General features: G+C 52.0%; 1 protein-coding gene across 25 annotated transcripts in view; it reads left to right on the top strand.

The window, feature by feature from the left end:
* Nucleotides 1-18,920, top strand: part of Plekha6 (pleckstrin homology domain containing A6) — a 144,057-nt gene that overhangs the window by 121,004 nt on the left and 4,133 nt on the right. For 19 of the 25 annotated variants that reach the window (XM_075987941.1, XM_075987948.1, XM_075987944.1 and 16 more), the window contains 11 exons: nt 674-769; nt 2,052-2,163; nt 3,715-3,854; nt 4,711-4,860; nt 6,031-6,160; nt 6,336-6,442; nt 10,823-10,999; nt 12,114-12,281; nt 12,390-12,523; nt 12,984-13,129; nt 18,545-18,668. In XM_075987941.1, coding sequence (XP_075844056.1) covers nt 674-769; nt 2,052-2,163; nt 3,715-3,854; nt 4,711-4,860; nt 6,031-6,160; nt 6,336-6,442; nt 10,823-10,999; nt 12,114-12,281; nt 12,390-12,523; nt 12,984-13,129; nt 18,545-18,660 — 1,476 coding nt within the window. In that variant the 3' untranslated portion in view covers nt 18,661-18,668. The remainder of the gene's footprint in view (nt 1-673; nt 770-2,051; nt 2,164-3,714; nt 3,855-4,710; nt 4,861-6,030; nt 6,161-6,335; nt 6,443-10,822; nt 11,000-12,113; nt 12,282-12,389; nt 12,524-12,983; nt 13,130-18,544; nt 18,669-18,920) is intronic. The other 6 variants (XM_075987952.1, XM_075987963.1, XM_075987965.1 and 3 more) reach the window with 3 other exon arrangements.

Raw genomic sequence — 18,920 nt, forward strand, 5'->3', positions numbered from 1 at the left:
CTTGGTTCATCTAACCCGTATGCTGTCCACTTTGCCCTCTGCCTTGAGGAAGCAGGGCACCGGCTGGCTTGCCATTGCCCAGGCAGGAAACAAGTATGGATCCTTCAATACAACTTGTTCCAATAACAGTGGCCCAGAAGAGAAGGAGGGTCTCTATGGGGAGAGAATCAGCTCTCGCAGGCTCCATCTCTCTACGCTCATTTCTTGTTCCCTGTCCTGAGTGGAACAGAAGAGTATGACTGAGAACTTTACTCTTTGACCTGAAAGGATTCAGCTTCTCCTTTAGTGTGCCGTGGGATATTTCTGGCCCCTCTAGAAGGGTTAGTGAGAGCCGTCATCAGAATGCCTCAGCTTTGTTGCCTTCTTGCCAGACTTCAGACCCCAGGTATTCCGGCCCCAGACTCCTTTGCAGCAGTAGGAGGGAGGCCTTGTTGAAGGCAGCTTCCTCCCTGGCTTAGTTGCTTTTCTCGTTGCTCTGACAAAGGGTTTTTGACTCACAGTTTGAAGGGAATGTGTCCACCAGTGTGGCGGCTGGCCCCTTGCACCCATGTTCAGAAAGCAGAGATGGATGGGGTGCTCAGCTCGCCATGCCCTTTGTGTTCAGTCCTGGTGATTGTCAATCCCATCAAGCTGAGGAGATGAACTCTCACATTTGGTAATCCTCTCCCTGCAGGCACTGACCAACAGCACAGTGGTGTATGAGAACCTCGAGTCTGAGGTCTCTGCCCTGCACGACGACCTCTGGGAACAGCTCAACTTGGACATCCAGGTGAAAGGGGGAGCCCCGAGCATGGGGGCGGGCAAGGCGTGGTCTGCATCTCCCCTTGTCCTTTGTGGCAAAGGAGAGCAGAATGAATGCCTTTCTTGATTTAGCCATTTCAATACAAGACAAGGAACTCGTCCTGAGATAGATGGTGGGGAGTGAGGGGACAGAGACAGAAGGATAGAGAGAGACACAGAGAGAGAAAGGGAGAGGAGGGAGAAAGAAGAAAAGAGAGGCCTGGACCGCTGCAGCCTATACTTCCTCTCAGCTCACAGGGGCTGGAGCTAATGAGACATGAGACTTAGGTTAGAAGCAGCATATTCTATGGCTGAAAGGGTTTAAAAACAGATATGCGGTTATAAATACCCCTAGACACTGGAGAGCCTGGCAGTGCAGGAACCACCTATGCAGTTTTAGAAACAACAGGACTTATCTTCCGGGGATGGGGAAGAAGCGGGCGGCTTGCAGGAGGGGGTAGATGGTGGAGGCTTCTGTTTTATTTTATTTTTGCCCTCGTCTTTTGTCTGGCCGAGCCCTGTCTCTTCACTAGCTGGTTTTGTAAGCTCTGTGCCTCAGATGCAGTTAACGTCCTGCTTTCCTCCTGAGAGCAAAATTCTCCTCCCTACCTTGGGCTGGCCAGGGTAAGGTGAGGACCCAGGAGACCCAGACCCGTGCACCAGCTGCACTTAAAGTGCATGCATTTTAGGAGGGAGGAGGGCCATGGGCAAGAGCATCAGCTGACTCAGAAAGGCCTATCCGTAGACACTGGCTGTGTGGCTTACTCGGTGGATGGCCCTGGATGTGGTCTCCTCTCTCCTCTCTGCAGTAGGAGCTGCTGCCTGGGTACCTCGGTGGGATGTCCTGCAGCTGAGTTAGTGCATGCAAAGCATTTGGAGCGGTGCCTGGTACCGAGGCACACAGAAAAAAATGGCAGCTGTTAAATTTCAGAATGTGAGCTCGTGGCTAGGCTGTTGGAATGTGAAAAAAGAAAAGACCAAAAAAAAAAAACAAAAAAACCACTGGAAAGTCTTACCCCATAGAAAACGGGCTGTGTCCCCTGGTCCCCCATGCGGGCTCAGTAGGGGTTCCTCACTCTGGCTTCTGAGGCCTTCGCTTTTCTGGGGACACAATTCTGTGTTAGCTAAAGAGGCAGAGACTTCCCATAAGAAAGCTATGTATGCTGGAGAGGGGTGTGTAGGCAGGAACTCAGCGGTCCCAAAGCCTGCTCAGAGGGGTCCAGGCCTCGGGCAGGGCTGGCACATCCTCGAGTCGCTCTGTGCTGTTTCAGAACGAGGTGCTCAATCGGCAAATTCAGAAGGAGATCTGGAGGATCCAAGACGTGATGGAAGGGCTGAGGAAGAACAACCCGTCTCGGGGCACGGACACAGCCAAGCACAGGGGTAGGCACCCCCACATTCCTGGACTCATCTATGCCCCTGCCAACTCACACTAGAGGACCCCCGAGTGACTTCAGAGCTATCTCTGAGCCCAGGAACCCCCGAGTGACTTCAGAGCTATCTCTGAGCCCAGGGACCCCCGCGTGACTTCAGAGCTATCTCTGAGCCCAGGGACCCCCACGTGACTTCAGAGCTATCCATGAGCCCAGGGCTTCAGACTGGATTTTTTTTTTGTCACTTCAGAGGCTGCAGTGTCACCTCTGTTTGCTCTCTTTGCTGCCTAGAGGACCTCTTAGTAGCTAGCCTGTGACCCCACCACCTACAGGTGTCTCTCTTGCATCCTCCACTCCTGTACCCATGTGCGTACACACCATCCCCCCACTCCTTGTACCCATGTGCGTGCACACCATCCCCTCCACTCCTTGTACCCATGTGCATACACACCATCCCTCCATTCACTCCTTGTACCCATGTGCGTACACACCATCCCCCCACTCCTTGTACCCATGTGCGTGCACACCATCCCCTCCACTCCTTGTACCCATGTGCATACACACCATCCCTCCATTCACTCCTTGTACCCATGTGCGTACACACCATCCCCCCACTCCTTGTACCCATGTGCGTACACACCATCCCCCCACTCCTGTACCCATGTGCGTATACACCATCCCTCCATTCACTCCTTGTACCCATGTGCGTACACACCATCCCCCCACTCCTTGTACCCATGTGCGTACACACCATCCCCCCACTCCTGTACCCATGTGCGTATACACCATCCCTCCATTCACTCCTTGTACCCATGTGCGTGCACACCATCCCCTCCACTCCTTGTACCCATGTGCGTGCACACCATCCCTCCATTCACTCCTTGTACCCATGTGCGTACACACCATCCCTCCATTCACTCCTTGTACCCATGTGCGTACACACCATCCCTCCATTCACTCCTTGTACCCATGTGCGTGCACACCATCCCTCCATTCACTCCTTGTACCCATGTGCGTACACACCATCCCCCCACTCCTGTACCCATGTGCGTATACACCATCCCTCCATTCACTCCTTGTACCCATGTGCGTACACACCATCCCTCCATTCACTCCTTGTACCCATGTGCGTGCACACCATCCCTCCACTCCTTGTACCCATGTGCATACACACCATCCCCCCACTCCTTGTACCCATGTGCATACACACCATCCCCCCACTCCTTGTACCCATGTGCGTACACACCATCCCTCCATTCACTCCTTGTACCCATGTGCGTATACACCATCCCCCCACTCCTTGTACCCGTGTGCGTATACACCATCCCTCCATTCACTCCTTGTACCCATGTGCATACACACCATCCCCCCCACTCCTTGTACCCATGTGCGTACACGCCATCCCCCCTCCACTCCTTGTACCCATGTGCGTACACACCACACCTCCATTCACTCCTTGTACCCGTGTGCATACACACCACACCTCCCTCCACTCCTTGTACCCATGTACGTACACACCACACCTCCCTCCACTCTTCACCCCTCTCTTCTGTCTCTCCAGGAGGACTCAGCACCTCAGCCACCTATAGCTCCAACAGCCCAGCCAGCCCTCTCAGCTCTGCCAGCCTTACCAGTCCCCTGAGCCCCTTTTCAATGGTGTCTGGTTCTCAGGGATCTCCAACCAAACCAGGGTCCAGCGAGGTAAGCTGGGAAAACAGTACAAGATCTATGGGGACAGAAAGGCCAGATCCTGACCACTGGAAAGGGCACACAATCTCCCCAGCTCTTCCCCAGGACCCCCATCCTAGTGTTTTGGGACCATTATCACAGTGGTTTGTAACCTCCCTTTGGGGTTTCCCCAGCACCCACTCTACCTGCCCTCTTTAGCTCCTCACAAGGAAATCTTCCTGAGACCCAAAATGGCTACCAAAGATCCCCTATATTTGGTGGGAATTTAAACCAGGAATATTCTGAAGTGAGGGGGTTGAGCATGAGGAGCTGTTTGTTAGTCAGTCAGTCAACCGGTCATTCGGTGTTCATGGGATGGAATGAATCTTAGACAGGCACCTAGGCAGGTCCCCGGGCCTTTCGTTCAGAGAATCAGCACCCAACAGGGACCAGTTCATAGCAGGCTACAACCTACAGGAGACACATGGTTCAGACTGCAAAGACTGCACTCCTCCAAAGGAGGACAGGGTAGAACTTAAATGTGGCCGTGGTGTGTCTGGACAGGGAGAGGCCAAATGGGGTACAGGCAAGGGAGACAGAGGCAGAGATACTGAATGGGAAAGCCCTGGTGTGATGGGGAGGCAGTGCTGAGGGAGCTTTGGAAAAGTGGGGAGCAATGTGGAGGGGTGGGCAGGAGGGGCTCAGTTGAGGAGACAGGCAGGGGGCTGCCGTTGGATCTGGAGCTCTGCCAGGCCAGGGTTGGGGTGCGGTGCTCAGACCTGGGGTGTGCTTCATAGGTTAAGACTGTCTGGCTCCTGCTAATTCTCTCTTCTGCTCTCACAGTGGCCGCTCTCCTTCCTCCTAACGCTTTGGCTTCTCTCTGCCTCAGGAACCTGGCCCACCTCGGCCACCCCTCCCCAAAGCCTACGTCCCCCTGGACTCTCCTCCCACCGTCCCTCCACTCCCTAATGAGAGCCGCTTCTGGCCATATCCCAACTCCCCTTCCTGGCATCACAGTGGCGAGACTGCCAGGGGTCAGGTACCCAGCATCCTTGGGGTTTGGAGGGTGGGACGGTGCAGTGTGGGACAAAGACCCAGGCGAGGGGCAGGGTAGAGCACTGGGGTTGTTTTTCCACTCATTCTGGCCCTGGGGTGACAGTCTCAAAGACTGTCTTCCCTTTTGCTTCCCTGTGGACGGTGGAAAAAGAATAACAATCCTACCCAATCCCGGCTCACGAGCATCTGATGGTTGTGGGTGCAGAGCCCTGCCAACATGATTAAACCAAAGGAAACGGAGTGACCTCTTCCCCAGCGCCATCCCAGGCCCTTCCTGCCCCTTGTCCACCTCAGACCCCTGTCCTCTCGTGTTCTTCTTCGGCCTCTGTCTTGTTCTCAGTGGGTCTCATGAGCCTCTGGTGTATAAGGAAGGACACCAGCCCTCACCTCCTGTTTGGGCTTCTTACCTGGGTCCTTAGGACAAAGAGGTATATAATTAGACTCAGACTTGGTTGTATGTTATTGGCAGACCCATGTTCTATCCAGACTCGGTTATATGTGGTTTGTGTAGCTGAGGCCTTACTAGTGAGACAGGCAGAATAGTTGACATTGCCTGTCGCTGTACACTAAGAAATGGACAAGACTTGCCCATTGTCTAGGGTTCTGTCTGGGCAACGGCTGTGCTTTCAGACTCTAGCCTTGTTCTTATTTCCTGAATGTTCTATGAGGCTTAGAATCTTTGACTGTACAATAGGAAGAGGCTGCTCAGAGGCTGTTTGAAGTCTCATGACTCTGGAAGCCCACAAGCAAAAGTTTTTTTCAAGTCCCCAGAGTCCTGGTATCAAAGCCTACCTGGTTCTTTTGGCTTAGTCTCCATGAATCCTGCAGGACCCTCAGAGACCCTAGAATTTATAGCTCCCTCCAGTGACTACTATGATCCAGAGCCCACAGTCTGTGCTTCTTCCAGCTTTCCATGATACTTGGGGTGGGCAGGGACCTCTCTGATTAGCCCAAAATGAAACCTCATTGGCCCTCATTCCCAAGAGTATACAGTCTGTGAGACATAGGTGAGAGCCATCCTTGCCCGCTACTAGCTAGCACTCACGCAATTTCCCTGTTCTCTGTATCTTAAAGGATTTGAAGGAAGGCACTAAGGAGGCCAGATTTCTAGCCTTCACCCTAACTCAGCCATCTTCTCATCCCTCCTTCCCAGACCAAAACAGGCTATGAGTCAAGCAAGAAAGACCCTGACCAGACATCACTCCTGGATACCCCCAGAGACATCAGCCTCGTGCCCACCAGACAAGAGCTGGAGGCAGAGAAGCAGGCAGCTCTCAACAAAGGTATGTTTCAGCCCATACTTGCCTAAGTAAGGCTAAAGTACTCTCTTATGCTGGAGGAGGGTGCTCACCCACCCTCGGCCTTGGTGGCGAGAGAGCAACCAGGCCTCTCCCCAAGAAGCAGATGCTCTAGCCCCTGCTTCCCACAAGGCCCACTGGTTGCTCTATCTCGCTATAGTTGGCATCGTGCCCCCTCGCACAAAATCTCCTGCTGAAGAAGAGATGACGCCGTCAGGAGTGGTGAGAAGGACCACCAATGGCCTCACCAATGGCCTCTCCTCCCGGGTAAGTGCCCGCCTAGAGACTCTGTGAGGGCTTGTACCCAGGGATCGTGACCACTCAAGACCCAGAACTAGGGAGGAAGACAAAACATGTGGGAGGAAGAATGGTCCTCCATAGACATACCAAAGGTCAAGGAAGATGAGCATGGTAAAACAGGAGTGTTTGACACTGTCTTAGCATGCTGTGGCAGGATGCAGCAGGGAGAACAGAGGCCAGAGTACAGTGTGCTGTTAGTTCCCAGGGCTCCTGGGAATTGACACATCACCACACCCACCTAGTGGCTTAAAACAACACAACTTTATACTCCCAGTTCGGAGGCCAGGAGTCCAAAGTCAGGGCACCACCAGTGTTGGCTCCTTGTAAACCTGAGAGACTGTGTCCCATGTCTCTCTTGGTAAATAGTGTTTCCCTTCTAGGTTAGTATCCACCAGACCACTCTCATGTCACCTTCTCTGTTTGTCCTCCCCTTTTCTTAAAAGGACACTCCTCATTGGATTTTGGGTCCCTAAATTCATGATGACCTCATCTTCAGATTCTTAATTATAACTGTAGAAACCTATTTCCAAAAAAAGGGGCATAATCTCAAGCGTAAGGGGCTATGGTTTAGACATATCTTTTGGGGATCACTAATCAACCACTATAATGCCAAATTTCATGCCATTCCACTTGAAAAGGTACTCATTCTGCTCCAGGAACCCCAAAGCTTCAACTCATGACATCACTAACCTTAATACTAAAATCTCATCTATTATTAGCTCAGAAGCCCCGCATCTCCAGCCAGGCATGGTGGCTCATGCCTATTCCCCAGGACTTGAGAGACTAAGGATACACAGTGTGAGTTTTAGGTCAGCCTAGATTACAGAATCAGATCCTGTCTCAAGAAACAAAGACAGACAGGATTAGAGAGAAGGCTCAGTGGGTAAAGTTTTTGCTTTGCAAGCATGAGAAACTGAGTTCAGATTCCGATACCCACGTCAAAGCCAGGCTTGATGGCATTCTCCTGTAACCCCACCTTCGGGGGTGTAAAGACAGGCTTATCCAGGGAACTCATTACCAGACAGTCTAGCCAAGACGGTGGGCGACAGGTTCAGCGAGAGGAGCAGTAGAGGAAGGCAGCTGGAATCAGTCCCCTCCTCTACACATGCATGCACAAGTGAGCGTACCCTCATACAAATGTGTGCACACACGCACCCCACCCCACACAAAGCGGCTAAGTGAGCGTACCCTCATACAAATGTGTGCACACACGCACCCCACCCCACACAAAGCGGCTAAGTGAGCGTACCCTCATACAAATGTGTGCACACAAGCACCCCACCCCACACAAAGCGGCTAAGTGAGCGTACCCTCATACAAATGTGTGCACACACGCACCCCACCCCACACAAAGCGGCTAAGTCCCATAACTCATCATCAGAATCATGTCTAGCAGGACTCTAGATCATATTTCATATGAGGGAGATTTTTTCTAAGTTAGCCTGCTTCTAAAATACAACAGCATAAGATAATTTTTCTTTTTTAAGAATTTATTTACTTTTTCATCGTGTGTGTGTGGATGCAGGAGTGTGTGTGCCATGATACAGGTGTGGAGGTCAGAGGTCAACTTTTAGGGATCAGTTCTCACCTTCCACCTTCTTAGGCAGGGTCTCCTCGTTTCTGCTGCTGCACCGTACATGCCAGGCTAGCCGGCCTGTGGACTTCCAGGTGATTCCCTTGTCTCTGCCACACATTTCAGGGTAGCGGTGCTGGGATTACAGGTGACTGCCACCACATCCAGCTTTTTACATGGATCCCAGGGATCGAACTTGGGTCACTGGTCTTGCACAGCTAACACTTTCACCTGCTGAGCTTTCTTCCTGGCCCCAAGATAATCATTCTTGTCCCAAAGGAGAAGTTAGAAGGAATAAAAGGATCTCTAACCTCAAGGAAGTTGTTTGCCAGTGCTGGGATCAGACCCCAGAGCCATGTGCACGCCGCCAAATGCTGCACCTCTAAGCTATAACCTCGGGTCCTACGGCCTGAGGATAGACTCCTGGGGCTCATTGCCCTGCCTATGGGTAGGTAAAGGCTCCACTAACCCTTGATGTCAGGCTGGTCTTTCTTTCAAAGTCAGCCTGCCTTTTCTTGAGGGGTAGCCAGCATTTGTAGCTAAGAAGCTCTGTTAGCCAATTTCTTGCCTTTGTCATCTCCAGAAATCTGTTGGCTTTTTCTTCACACCCTCATTTTATCCACAAACTGGCAGCCGTGGTTCTGATAGCATTCTCACAAGAACAGGTGGCCCTGCTGTCCATTGTGGGGTCTCTTCAGAGCCTTCATAGGTGGTCCATCTCTGTCTAGTTTCCGAGATGCTAGATTAGATCATCAGCCATATCTTAGTCTTTTTTTGTTGTTGTTGTTGTTGATTTTTCGAGACAGGGTTTCTCCGTAGCTTTTGGTTCCTGTCCTGGAACTAGCTCTTGTAGACCAGGCGGGCCTCAAACTCACAGAGATCCGCCTGCCCCTGCCTCTGCCTCCCGAGTGCTGGGATTAAAGGCATGCGCCACCACTGCCCGGCTATATCTTAGTCTTTTCAGCAAGATTTCCTTGGTCCTCCTATAGGGTATTCTTCCTACTAGTGCTTGCCGATTTCTTTTTGGGCATTCTCTCTCCCTCCCTCTCTCTCTCTCCCTCCCTCCCTCCCTCAGTCCTTCCCTCCCTCTCTCTTTCTCTCTCTCTCTCTCTTCTTTTCTTTTCTTTCTTTTTTTTTTTAAAAGACAGGGTTTCTCTGTGTAGCCCTGGCTGTCCTGGAACTCACTCTGTAGACCATGCTATCCTCAAACTCAGATCTCAGAGATCCGCCTGCCTCTGCCTCCTGGGATTAAAGGTATGCACCGCCACCACCCAGCTCCGCTCACACTTTTCAACATTCTGCTTGGAAATCTTTTCAGCTAAATATCCAGACAGACTACTTAGCAGTTCTGCTTTCCATCCCACGGTGAAGCACATTTAGCAACGTTTCTGCAGTTTTATGGCAGAGTTTGTTGTCCAATAGCATGCCCCTCACTTCCTTCTGCAACTTCACTGGAAGTACCTTTACTGCACTTTTCTGCCAGTGTTTGTGAGGGGAGCAGTGTGTGTGTGCTGTGTATTGTGTGGCATGTGAGGTTGTGTGTGTGTGTATGGTGTGTGTTTATGTAACGTGTGTGTGTGTGGCATGTGGTGTGTGTATATGTGTGTGTGGTGTATGTGCATGTAAGTGCAGGCACACAGCACACACACCACAGTGCACATGTGGAAGTCAGAGGACTCAGCTGTTGGCCCTTGCCTTCCATCTTGGTTGAGACAGTTTCTTGTTTGCTGCTGCACACCCCAGGCTAGCCAGCCCTCAAGCTCCTGGCGATTCTCCTGTCTGCCTCCTATCTCACCACAGGAGCACTGGGATTGCAGGCATGTGTGGGTTCTGGGGATTCAAACTCAAGTCTTCATGCACCTGCTTCCCCATTGAGCCTCTTCTCTAGCTCCTCCACCAGTCTTTTGTTGGTGATAGGAATTCACTCTAAGATAATAGAAACTTCTCTTCTGTTTTTCTTTTACTATTTTTATTTTATTGACAGCATCTCACTACATACCCCTTGCTTACCTAGCATTTGCTATGCAGAACATGCTGGCCTCGAACTCACAGAGATCCTCCTGCCTCTGAATCCTGGCTGCTGGGATTAAAGGCATGCACCACCATGCCCAGCTTCTCTTCTTTTACCTTCTCTTTCCTTCACCAAAATCATTTTGAAGTCCCCATTTATACCATTGAAATCTAGGATTTCCCCCTCATTATTGACCTTGAAATTCTCTCGGCCTCTACCCATTTCTTGATTCTGAAGTCTCTTCTATTTCTTGGCACTCCATTTCCTAGTAGCTCAGTCTTTGTAGGCTTCCCAGGGATCCTGAAACAAAATTTACCATGTACTGTGTAGCTTCAAACTCTTTTGTGCATGGAGTCCAAAATGAAGGTGCTGTCAGGGCTGGTCCCTGCTGGTGGTGCTAAGGGAGGATCCATCCACCTCCCTCCTACGTTGGAATCCAGCTAATCAGACTCGGCCTTTGTTTGCATGCGGATGAATCATCCTAGACTCCATCACCCTCTTCCTGCCCTGTGTTCCCATCTTGTCTGTCTTTTGCAGGGACAGTTGCTACTGGATCCAGGTCAGCTCTGGATGATCTCATGTTTCCAAATAAAGTCACATTTTCAGGCACCAGGGGCCAGAATAAACTTGACATATTTTTCTGGAACCATTGTTCAGCCCTCTATGGGCAGGCTACCCCCAGAAGGACACTTTGAGAACTTAGAGAGCTGGGTGACCTGATGGGGCGGGGGGCACATGACAGAGCCTCGTTTCCTCACTACAGCAAGAGCGCCCCAAGAGTGCTGTGTTCTCGGGAGAGGGCAAGGTGAAGATGAGTGTGGAGGAGCAGATGGACCGGATGAGGCGGCATCAAAGCGGCTCAATGAAGGAAAAGCGGAGGAGCCTGCAGCTCCCAGCCAGCCCCGCCCCTGAACCTAGCACCCGGCCTGCCTACAAAGTGGTAATGTCCCCTCAGCTGCCCACAAGCCTGCATCCGCCATCTGTCCACACTGCTGCTCTTGGCCCATGGCCAGCCTGGACCAGGGAGCTTGAAGAGAGAGGAGACTGGGGGCTCCTGGGATACCCCCACATAGAGTTCCTTCAGCCCGTGTTTCCTCTCTGTTTAATCAAAAGTAATGCCAAGAAAGAATGACGGATGCTTTTGCTAAAATGAAGTGTTCAAAAATTCATTTAGTGTTTAAGAGCACTTGCTGCTCTTGCAGAGGACTGGAGTTCAGATCATGGCACTCAACATCAGATGCATCACAACTACCTGTAATCCTCATTACAGGAGATCCAAAACCCTCTTCTGGCCTTAGCAAGTACCCACATACACATCCTATATATACACATGCTTACACACACACACACACACACACACACAATTAAAAAGAAAAATTAATCTGGTAGAGAGTAGTGCACAATCCATCATGTAGAAAGAGCCATCATTTTTATCTGATTCTGGGCACCTTGTATATTGAGCATTGGCCTGGGTGCCCTGAAGACAGCCATGATAGCTCCCTGAGCAGTGCTGTTCACGGAGCCCATCTATATTCCTTCATTTAATGCCATCAGACAGCAATGATTTCAAGTTTATCGCCCCCATTTTATAGAAAGGGAAGTCAAGTCAAGAGAGACAAAGAGCTTTCTGGGCTCACAGCTATAAGTACAAAGGTGGGCGTAGCATCTGCTTAACTTCTCTTTACAGTAAGTTTCCGGAGTAGAGAAGAAGTCTGATGCAAATCCTTCCTTCATACAGTTTCGCTCCAGGAGATAGGTCAGAACGTCTGTAACGTGACACTATTAGAATCAATAAGGGACACACTGCTCCTACAGTGCCAGACAGGTGTACAGTGCAGACTGTAAGGACAGGAGATAGCAACGAGACTGCACCTCTGGGCCTTGCTGTAGGCAGGTGTCGGGGAAGCAAAGAGGAAGGAGGCTGGCTCTGCAGTGCAGGCCAGTGGGAGCCTGACCAAGGATGCTGGTTGGGTTCAGGGATACAAGAATAGTAAGAACTGCCTGGAGGCAGACAAGGGTAGAAGTGATCTGGTCGTGACAGGGCTATCCCCCAGGTGCGGCGTCACCGCAGCATACATGAAGTGGACATCTCCAACCTGGAGGCCGCCCTGAGGGCCGAGGAACCTGGTGGCCAGGCCTATGAGACGCCACGGGAGGAGATCGCCCGGCTTCGCAAAATGGAGCTGGAGCCCCAGCACTACGACGTGGACATCAGTAAGGAGGTGAGTGGTCCAGGACGGGGCTGAGGGGGGAAGGCGGCCAGGGAGGGGCTATAGGTGGTGACCTGGCCAGGGGAGGGGCTGTAGGTGGTGACCTCAAGCCCTCCACAGCTCTCCACTCCAGACAAAGTCCTCATTCCTGAACGGTACATTGACCTGGAACCAGACACTCCCTTGAGCCCCGAGGAGTTGAAGGAGAAGCAGAAGAAAGTGGAGAGGATCAAGACACTCATTGCCAAATCCAGGTGATAGGCCTAGGCGAGCCTCCATCCCGCTGCCCTCCCTGCTCCTAGGTTCCGTAGGCACTAGATGTCTTGGAGGCTCCATGCCTCCCCAGGGTAGAGAAAACAGACGCAGTGGCCAGGGGCAGCTGACTATACCCAAGCATCTGGCCGAATGAGGTAGCTGCTGCTGGACCCCAGAGAGACCTACTGGGCTTGCGCACAAAATAAAGGGTGCCTCTGCTCATCCTCCCCCGCTTCAAGGCCTCCCCACATGTTCACCTGAACTTTTGAAAACATTGAGGGCAGGGATTCCAACAGTCTTGCCAGGGTCTCCCTCACTCCGCGGCCAGCCTTGCTGGGCACCAGAGGCTGCACACTCAAAGGTCCCTGGTCCTCCCCACCAACCTCAGCTGCAGACCTCCCCCAGCCAATTGGACTATGCTGTCCCTCCCTCCATGTCTGTGTGTCTGTGCCTCTTCAGTATGCAGAACGTGGTGCCCATCGGCGAGGGGGACTCTGTGGACATGCCCCAGGACTCAGAGAGCCAGCTGCAGGAGCAGGAGAAGCGGATTGAAATCTCCTGTGCCCTGGCGACCGAGGCCTCCCGCAGGGGCCGCATGCTGTCTGGTGAGAGGGGCTGGGCCTAGCTCGCTCCGCCAGGGACACCAGCTGACCAGGTGTAGGGGAGGAAGTGCAGTACTGCAAGGGGGGCAGGCTTGGAGAGACACCAGGCCTAGGAGACCCTCAGGGTCATAGTGAGCATTCACTAAGCCGCCGGGTTTGTGCTAGGCGCGGTACAAAGGGGCCAGAGTGGCTAACCTCCAGGGGCTCAGCTGGTGATACTCACAGCCACTCTATAGAGGACCGGTCAGAGCATGCAGGGAGCTCGGAGTCATCTGACCCTGGAAAGGCACAGAGAAGAGAAGTGGATGGAGTGTCCTGGGGAAGCACAGGCATGTCTGTCCCCCTGGGTGAGAAGGCTAGGTAGTCAGGTTTCCTTCTGCTTCTCTTCCTCGCTCAGCGCAAATAGAAGAATGGAAAGATGACTAAAGCAGCCGAGCACTGGAGAGCCGTTCCATCTCCACCTTGGCTGTTGACCCAAATTCACTTTCTAGCTAGGAAGAGATGAGGAAGAAGTGGTGTCACACTGACCCAAAAGTCCCACTTAGATACCGAAGTGTTGAGGCCACCAGGACTAACTTCCACAGGCTAGAGTAGCATCCTGGAAGACGGGAATGCGGCTGCTTTGAGTGAAGGGGAATCTCTCTGAATGGGAGGGGAAGGTGAGGCAGTAGTTAGCTCATCCCCGCATAGTAGGAACATTTAATTTTGTTTTGTTTTTGAGACAGGGTCTGGCCTTGTAGCCCAGCCTGGCCTGGAACTCTTGATCCTCCTGTTTTGGCTCCTGAGTGCAGGGATTATTGGCATGCATCACCATGCTCACCAAGTGTGAACTTTGGTGGCCACAGTTAGGAAGAATGACATGAAATCAGCCGTGGCTTAAGGTGACCAGTAGAAATGAGAGACCAGGTTATAGGCCCCAGCTGCAGCGGTTCTGACAGGCAGGAGCAAGCAGATAAAGTTGGAATCAGGAGCGCCATGGAAGGGATGATACTTTGTGTTGGTGGCAAACAGCTCTCAGAGCCTCCATTTCCTCACTGGTAAAGCTCAGAACACCTTTCTTCAGTTCAGTCGGAGCCAGGGTCAGAAGCAACAGATGGCAGCCCCTCGCCCAGCGCTGGGGTTTTAGTGCTGTGGCGATGACCGCGCAGCAATTCTGTAGACCTATTCAAGTCAGTAAGAGCCGAAGTTGAAATGGGAACCCTCTGTCCCATTTCTAACTTTGTATACGCACATTACAGCAGGAGGGCTGTAAGTCCCAACAAAGAAGACAGCCGTTAAACCTCAAGAACCTGCTGTCATTTAGAGAGTGATGAGCTTCGGGGTGAAGGACTCGGGAAGCTCTGGAGGCCGCAGGCGCTCCAGTGACAGGCTCTCCATAGACTGGCGCTGCCAGTCAGGAGGGACCAGCTCCTTTCCTGTAGCTAAGGCAGCAGAACCAGTTTGGCTGCGGGCAGGGAGGCCTCCTGTGACCTCTCCTTACTTACTTTAGGTACGAAAGAAATCTGAACCTGAATTGAACTTGCACCAAAATTCCACATGCTTGGGCAAAAGTCACTTCCTATTTCAAGAGGGCAGCACTTACGATGCTTAAAAACTCCCCTCTGGCCTGCCACACCCCTGGCTTTCTCCACTGCTACCCAACAGTCCAGGTTTTATGAGAACAAACCTCTAAGCCGATCAGATTTTTCCTGACAGCATTTCAGGGTCTGTGTGCTGAAAGCAAATGGTCACTGTGCTTTTGCCAAACCCCCCAACAATTCAAAAAATGGCTATGGTAGGGCCAGACCTCAGCCCTAGCCCACTGTCCCTGCTATCATTGGCCCATGGCCCAGAGGCCCCAGAGCAAGAACTAGTCCTGGGCACATGCAGTGTGGACATAGGTTCACACCCAGGACACTAGGAGGGAGGACAGTTGGGCGTAGGTCCCGAGAACAGCGGGCATGGCGTGGAGAGCTAAAGGAGTGTGTGTGTCGTAGACCATGTAACGGGTGAGGAGTGCTCTGTTTTGTGAGTCTACCTGGCTGCTACACGCTGACTCAGTGTGTACCAGATGAGAAGATGCGGCCTTTCTGAGTCTGCGTCCCTGGCACAGATGTCATGTGCAGTATCTGTATCCGGTGATGTTTGCAGATGTGCATCTGTGTGTGTCTGGATGATTGGTTTGTAGGTAAAGGAATGTTTGAGGGCAAATGTAGGCACACGTCTGTGTGTGCGTATGTGTGAGTGCATGGTGTGCGGGTGGAGGTGTCATCTGTGAATGTGTGTGTGTGAGTGTACGGTGTGCGGGTGGAGGTGTCATCTGTGAATGTGTGCATATGTGTGAGTGTACGGTGTGCGGGTGGAGGTGACATCTGTGAATGTGTGTGTGTGTGTGTGTGTGTGAGTGTATGGTGTGCGGGTGGAGGTGACATCTGTGAATGTGTGTGTGAGTGTACGGTGTGCGGGTGGAGGTGTCATCTGTGAATGTGTGTGTGTGTGAGTGTATGGTGTGCGGGTGGAGGTGACATCTGTGAATGTGTGTGTGTGTGAGTGTACCGTGTGCGGGTGGAGGTGACATCTGTGAATGTGTGCATATGTGTGAGTGTACGGTGTGCGGGTGGAGGTGTCATCTGTGAATGTGTGTGTGTGTGAGTGTACGCTGTGCGGGTGGAGGTGACATCTGTGAATGTGTGAGTGTACGGTGTGCGGGTGGAGGTGACATCTGTGAATGTGTGCATATGTGTGAGTGTACGGTGTGCGGGTGGAGGTGACATCTGTGAATGTGTGTGTGTGTGTGTGTGAGTGTATGGTGTGCGGGTGGAGGTGACATCTGTGAATGTGTGTGTGTGAGTGTACGGTGTGCGGGTGGAGGTGACATCTGTGAATGTGTGTGTGTGAGTGTACGGTGTGCGGGTGGAGGTGACATCTGTGAATGTGTGTGTGTGTGAGTGTACCGTGTGCGGGTGGAGGTGACATCTGTGAATGTGTGCATATGTGTGAGTGTACGGTGTGCGGGTGGAGGTGACATCTGTGAATGTGTGTGTGTGAGTGTACGGTGTGCGGGTGGAGGTGTCATCTGTGAATGTGTGTGTGTGTGAGTGTACGCTGTGCGGGTGAAGGTGACATCTGTGAATGTGTGTGTGTGTGTGAGTGTACCGTGTGCGGGTGGAGGTGACATCTGTGAATGTGCGTATGTGTGAGTGTACCGTGTGCGGGTGGAGGTGACATCTGTGAATGTGTGTGTGTGTGAGTGTACCGTGTGCGGGTGGAGGTGACATCTGTGAATGTGTGCATATGTGTGAGTGTACGCTGTGCGGGTGGAGGTGACATCTGTGAATGTGTGAGTGTACGGTGTGCGGGTGGAGGTGACATCTGTGAATGTGTGTGTGTGAGTGTACGGTGTGCGGGTGGAGGTGACATCTGTGAATGTGTGTGTGTGAGTGTACGGTGTGCGGGTGGAGGTGACATCTGTGAATGTGTGTATTTATGTGTGACTGGCTTTACGTGTGTCAGGAATGCTGAGGCCTATCCCGTATATTGTGCACAGTGTACACCCTGTAGCACTGTGAGTCTGGGTACCAGGTGAGAGGTGGATGCACTCCTAAGTGTGTGTCTACTCACGCTTGCAGGTGTGCATGCACCGTGGTACCACATCTATCCAACATGGACTTGCTACACATTTGAAGTTAGCTTGTTTCAGAAGATATAGTCTTAATATATATTTAATGTGTCTATTTCTTAAAGAGATAATATTCACATAACAGCCTTTTCCTTCCTCAGTTACTGCTCTTATATTCCTGACCTCTGTTGAAGGCACGCTCCCAGGAGCTGCCATCTCTCTGTGTGGCTCTCTCTCTGTAACCTAAGTGTGGTCTGTAACTTAAGTGTTATCTTTACTTTTCATAAAATGGATTCTCTTCACTTGTTAGAGCTACACAGGGGCTTTCAACTCCCCTCTTTCTCTCCCTTTTCTGGGCCCCATTTCCAGTCTGTGGGTCAGAACACCCATAGGTCAACACCTATTAGAACTGTGCGTGTTAGTAACCAGACTTCACAGGACTCACTAGGCAGCTGTTAGAACATCTGTTTTGACATTCCTGGGTGCTTCCTTGCCTACGTGTTGGGTTTTTGACTGTTTTAGAGTCTGAACATAGCCCATACGTGGCCTCCCTTTGGTGAACCGGGCGTGCCTATGAATGTGTTGGAAAGTATTGGTGAGTGCTTTTGCCTCTGATGTGCCAAGGATGTGGGCTCATATGGAAACACTGAGGCTTGAAAGTGCACGAACACATATCTTAGTTGTGTAAAATGATGTAACCATGTGGAGTTGTCAGATCCCAGGCACCAGCAACATTATGTGAGGTAGACATGCTCTCACATCAGCTCCAGCAACCTGGGCTGTGAGCACACTGGGGCTATGCCCATAGCAGAGGAGTCGGGTGGGCCCTGTGTTGAGCACACTGGGGCTATGCCCATAGCAGAGGAGCCGCGTGGGCCCTGTGTTGAGCACACTGGGGCTATGCCCATAGCATAGGAGCTGCCTGGGCCCTGTATTATGCAGGAGTCAGGGAAGGTGATGCCAGGGTGGGAAGCAAGGACTTGGAAGTTTAGTGCCACATCCTAGAAATGCAGCGTGGCTCCTGGCTGAGGTCTGGTTCTTCTCTGAGCCCGAGCGAGGACATTCTGCCATCCTTCTACCTTGGCAGCACTGAGGATGTGCAAGAGTCTAGTGGCCCCTTAGAGGACTCCTTGTCGTTGTCTTTCCCCTTTGCTGTTCTTCACAGGGAATCATGATGATAGAGTAAAATCTCATCAGTTCAAACGTCACGATTAGAGAATTCAACACGATTTTACGTGAGTGGACTGAGGGTCCTCTGCTGGGCCGGCCAGCGTGGACACTCTCATGATCATGGGTGTTACTTCTGAGCCCTTGGTCACACCAAAGTTGGCATAGATGGCTTTATGCCTATGCTCTTTGGAAATGATCATCATGGTGACTGTCCTGCTTCTCCGTTAAGTGGGGACCCGGCGCTGTGGACTGATGTGATTTTGTTGCACTATTAATCATTATCATGATTAACTGCTGTGGTTGGTGTGAAGTGACACTCTGTCTTCATTCCGTCTGCACAGAGTATGAGAGTCCCAAAGGGAGTCTTTGTCCCAGAATGGGGTGCAGCCTCATGCACCATCACCCTGGTTCTTAGCAGAGCCTGGGTTTGGCCCGGTCTCCTCCGGGGCCTCACTATCCTCCATTGCACCCTGGGAATAAAGACAGCTTTGCCTCTGCTTGAGCGAGCTCCCCAAGCCAGCTCTTCTCTCTCTGCTTGCCTCACTGCCTCGCTCCCTCCCCAGGGAGTGGCCTCGCTTGCTCTGAGTGCCCAGTCTCCTCCCCAGTACCCTTTGTCTTCTATTCACTGCCCTGTTCATTTCTGTTTCCAGTGCAATGTGCCACCCCAAGCCCTCCCACCTCCCCTGCTTCCCCGACTCCACCAATCAACCCCCTACCGTCTGAACGCCCACGGGGCGCCGACAGCAGCCATACCATGCGGGTCTGAGCTCTGACGTAAGCACTTTTCTACTGTATTTCATGCACCCCAGGGAGGGGGGCCCTTCCCTTACCCCCCCCAGTCATGTACACCCTGTCATTGCTTCACCCCAGTGCCCTGTGCGCAGTGTCCCCCTCCATTTGTCCGCTTGAGCCACCAATGTCTCCGAGCGGTCCTGGCTGCAGGTGGCTGCCCTTGCTGCTTCCTAGATATGACCATGCTCATGACTCTGCTTCTCTGCAAGCAGAAGGGAATGGTGCAAAGTTCAC

Source organism: Microtus pennsylvanicus, chromosome 10 (genome assembly GCF_037038515.1).
Source record: "Microtus pennsylvanicus isolate mMicPen1 chromosome 10, mMicPen1.hap1, whole genome shotgun sequence".
Classification (NCBI taxonomy): domain Eukaryota; kingdom Metazoa; phylum Chordata; class Mammalia; order Rodentia; family Cricetidae; genus Microtus; species Microtus pennsylvanicus.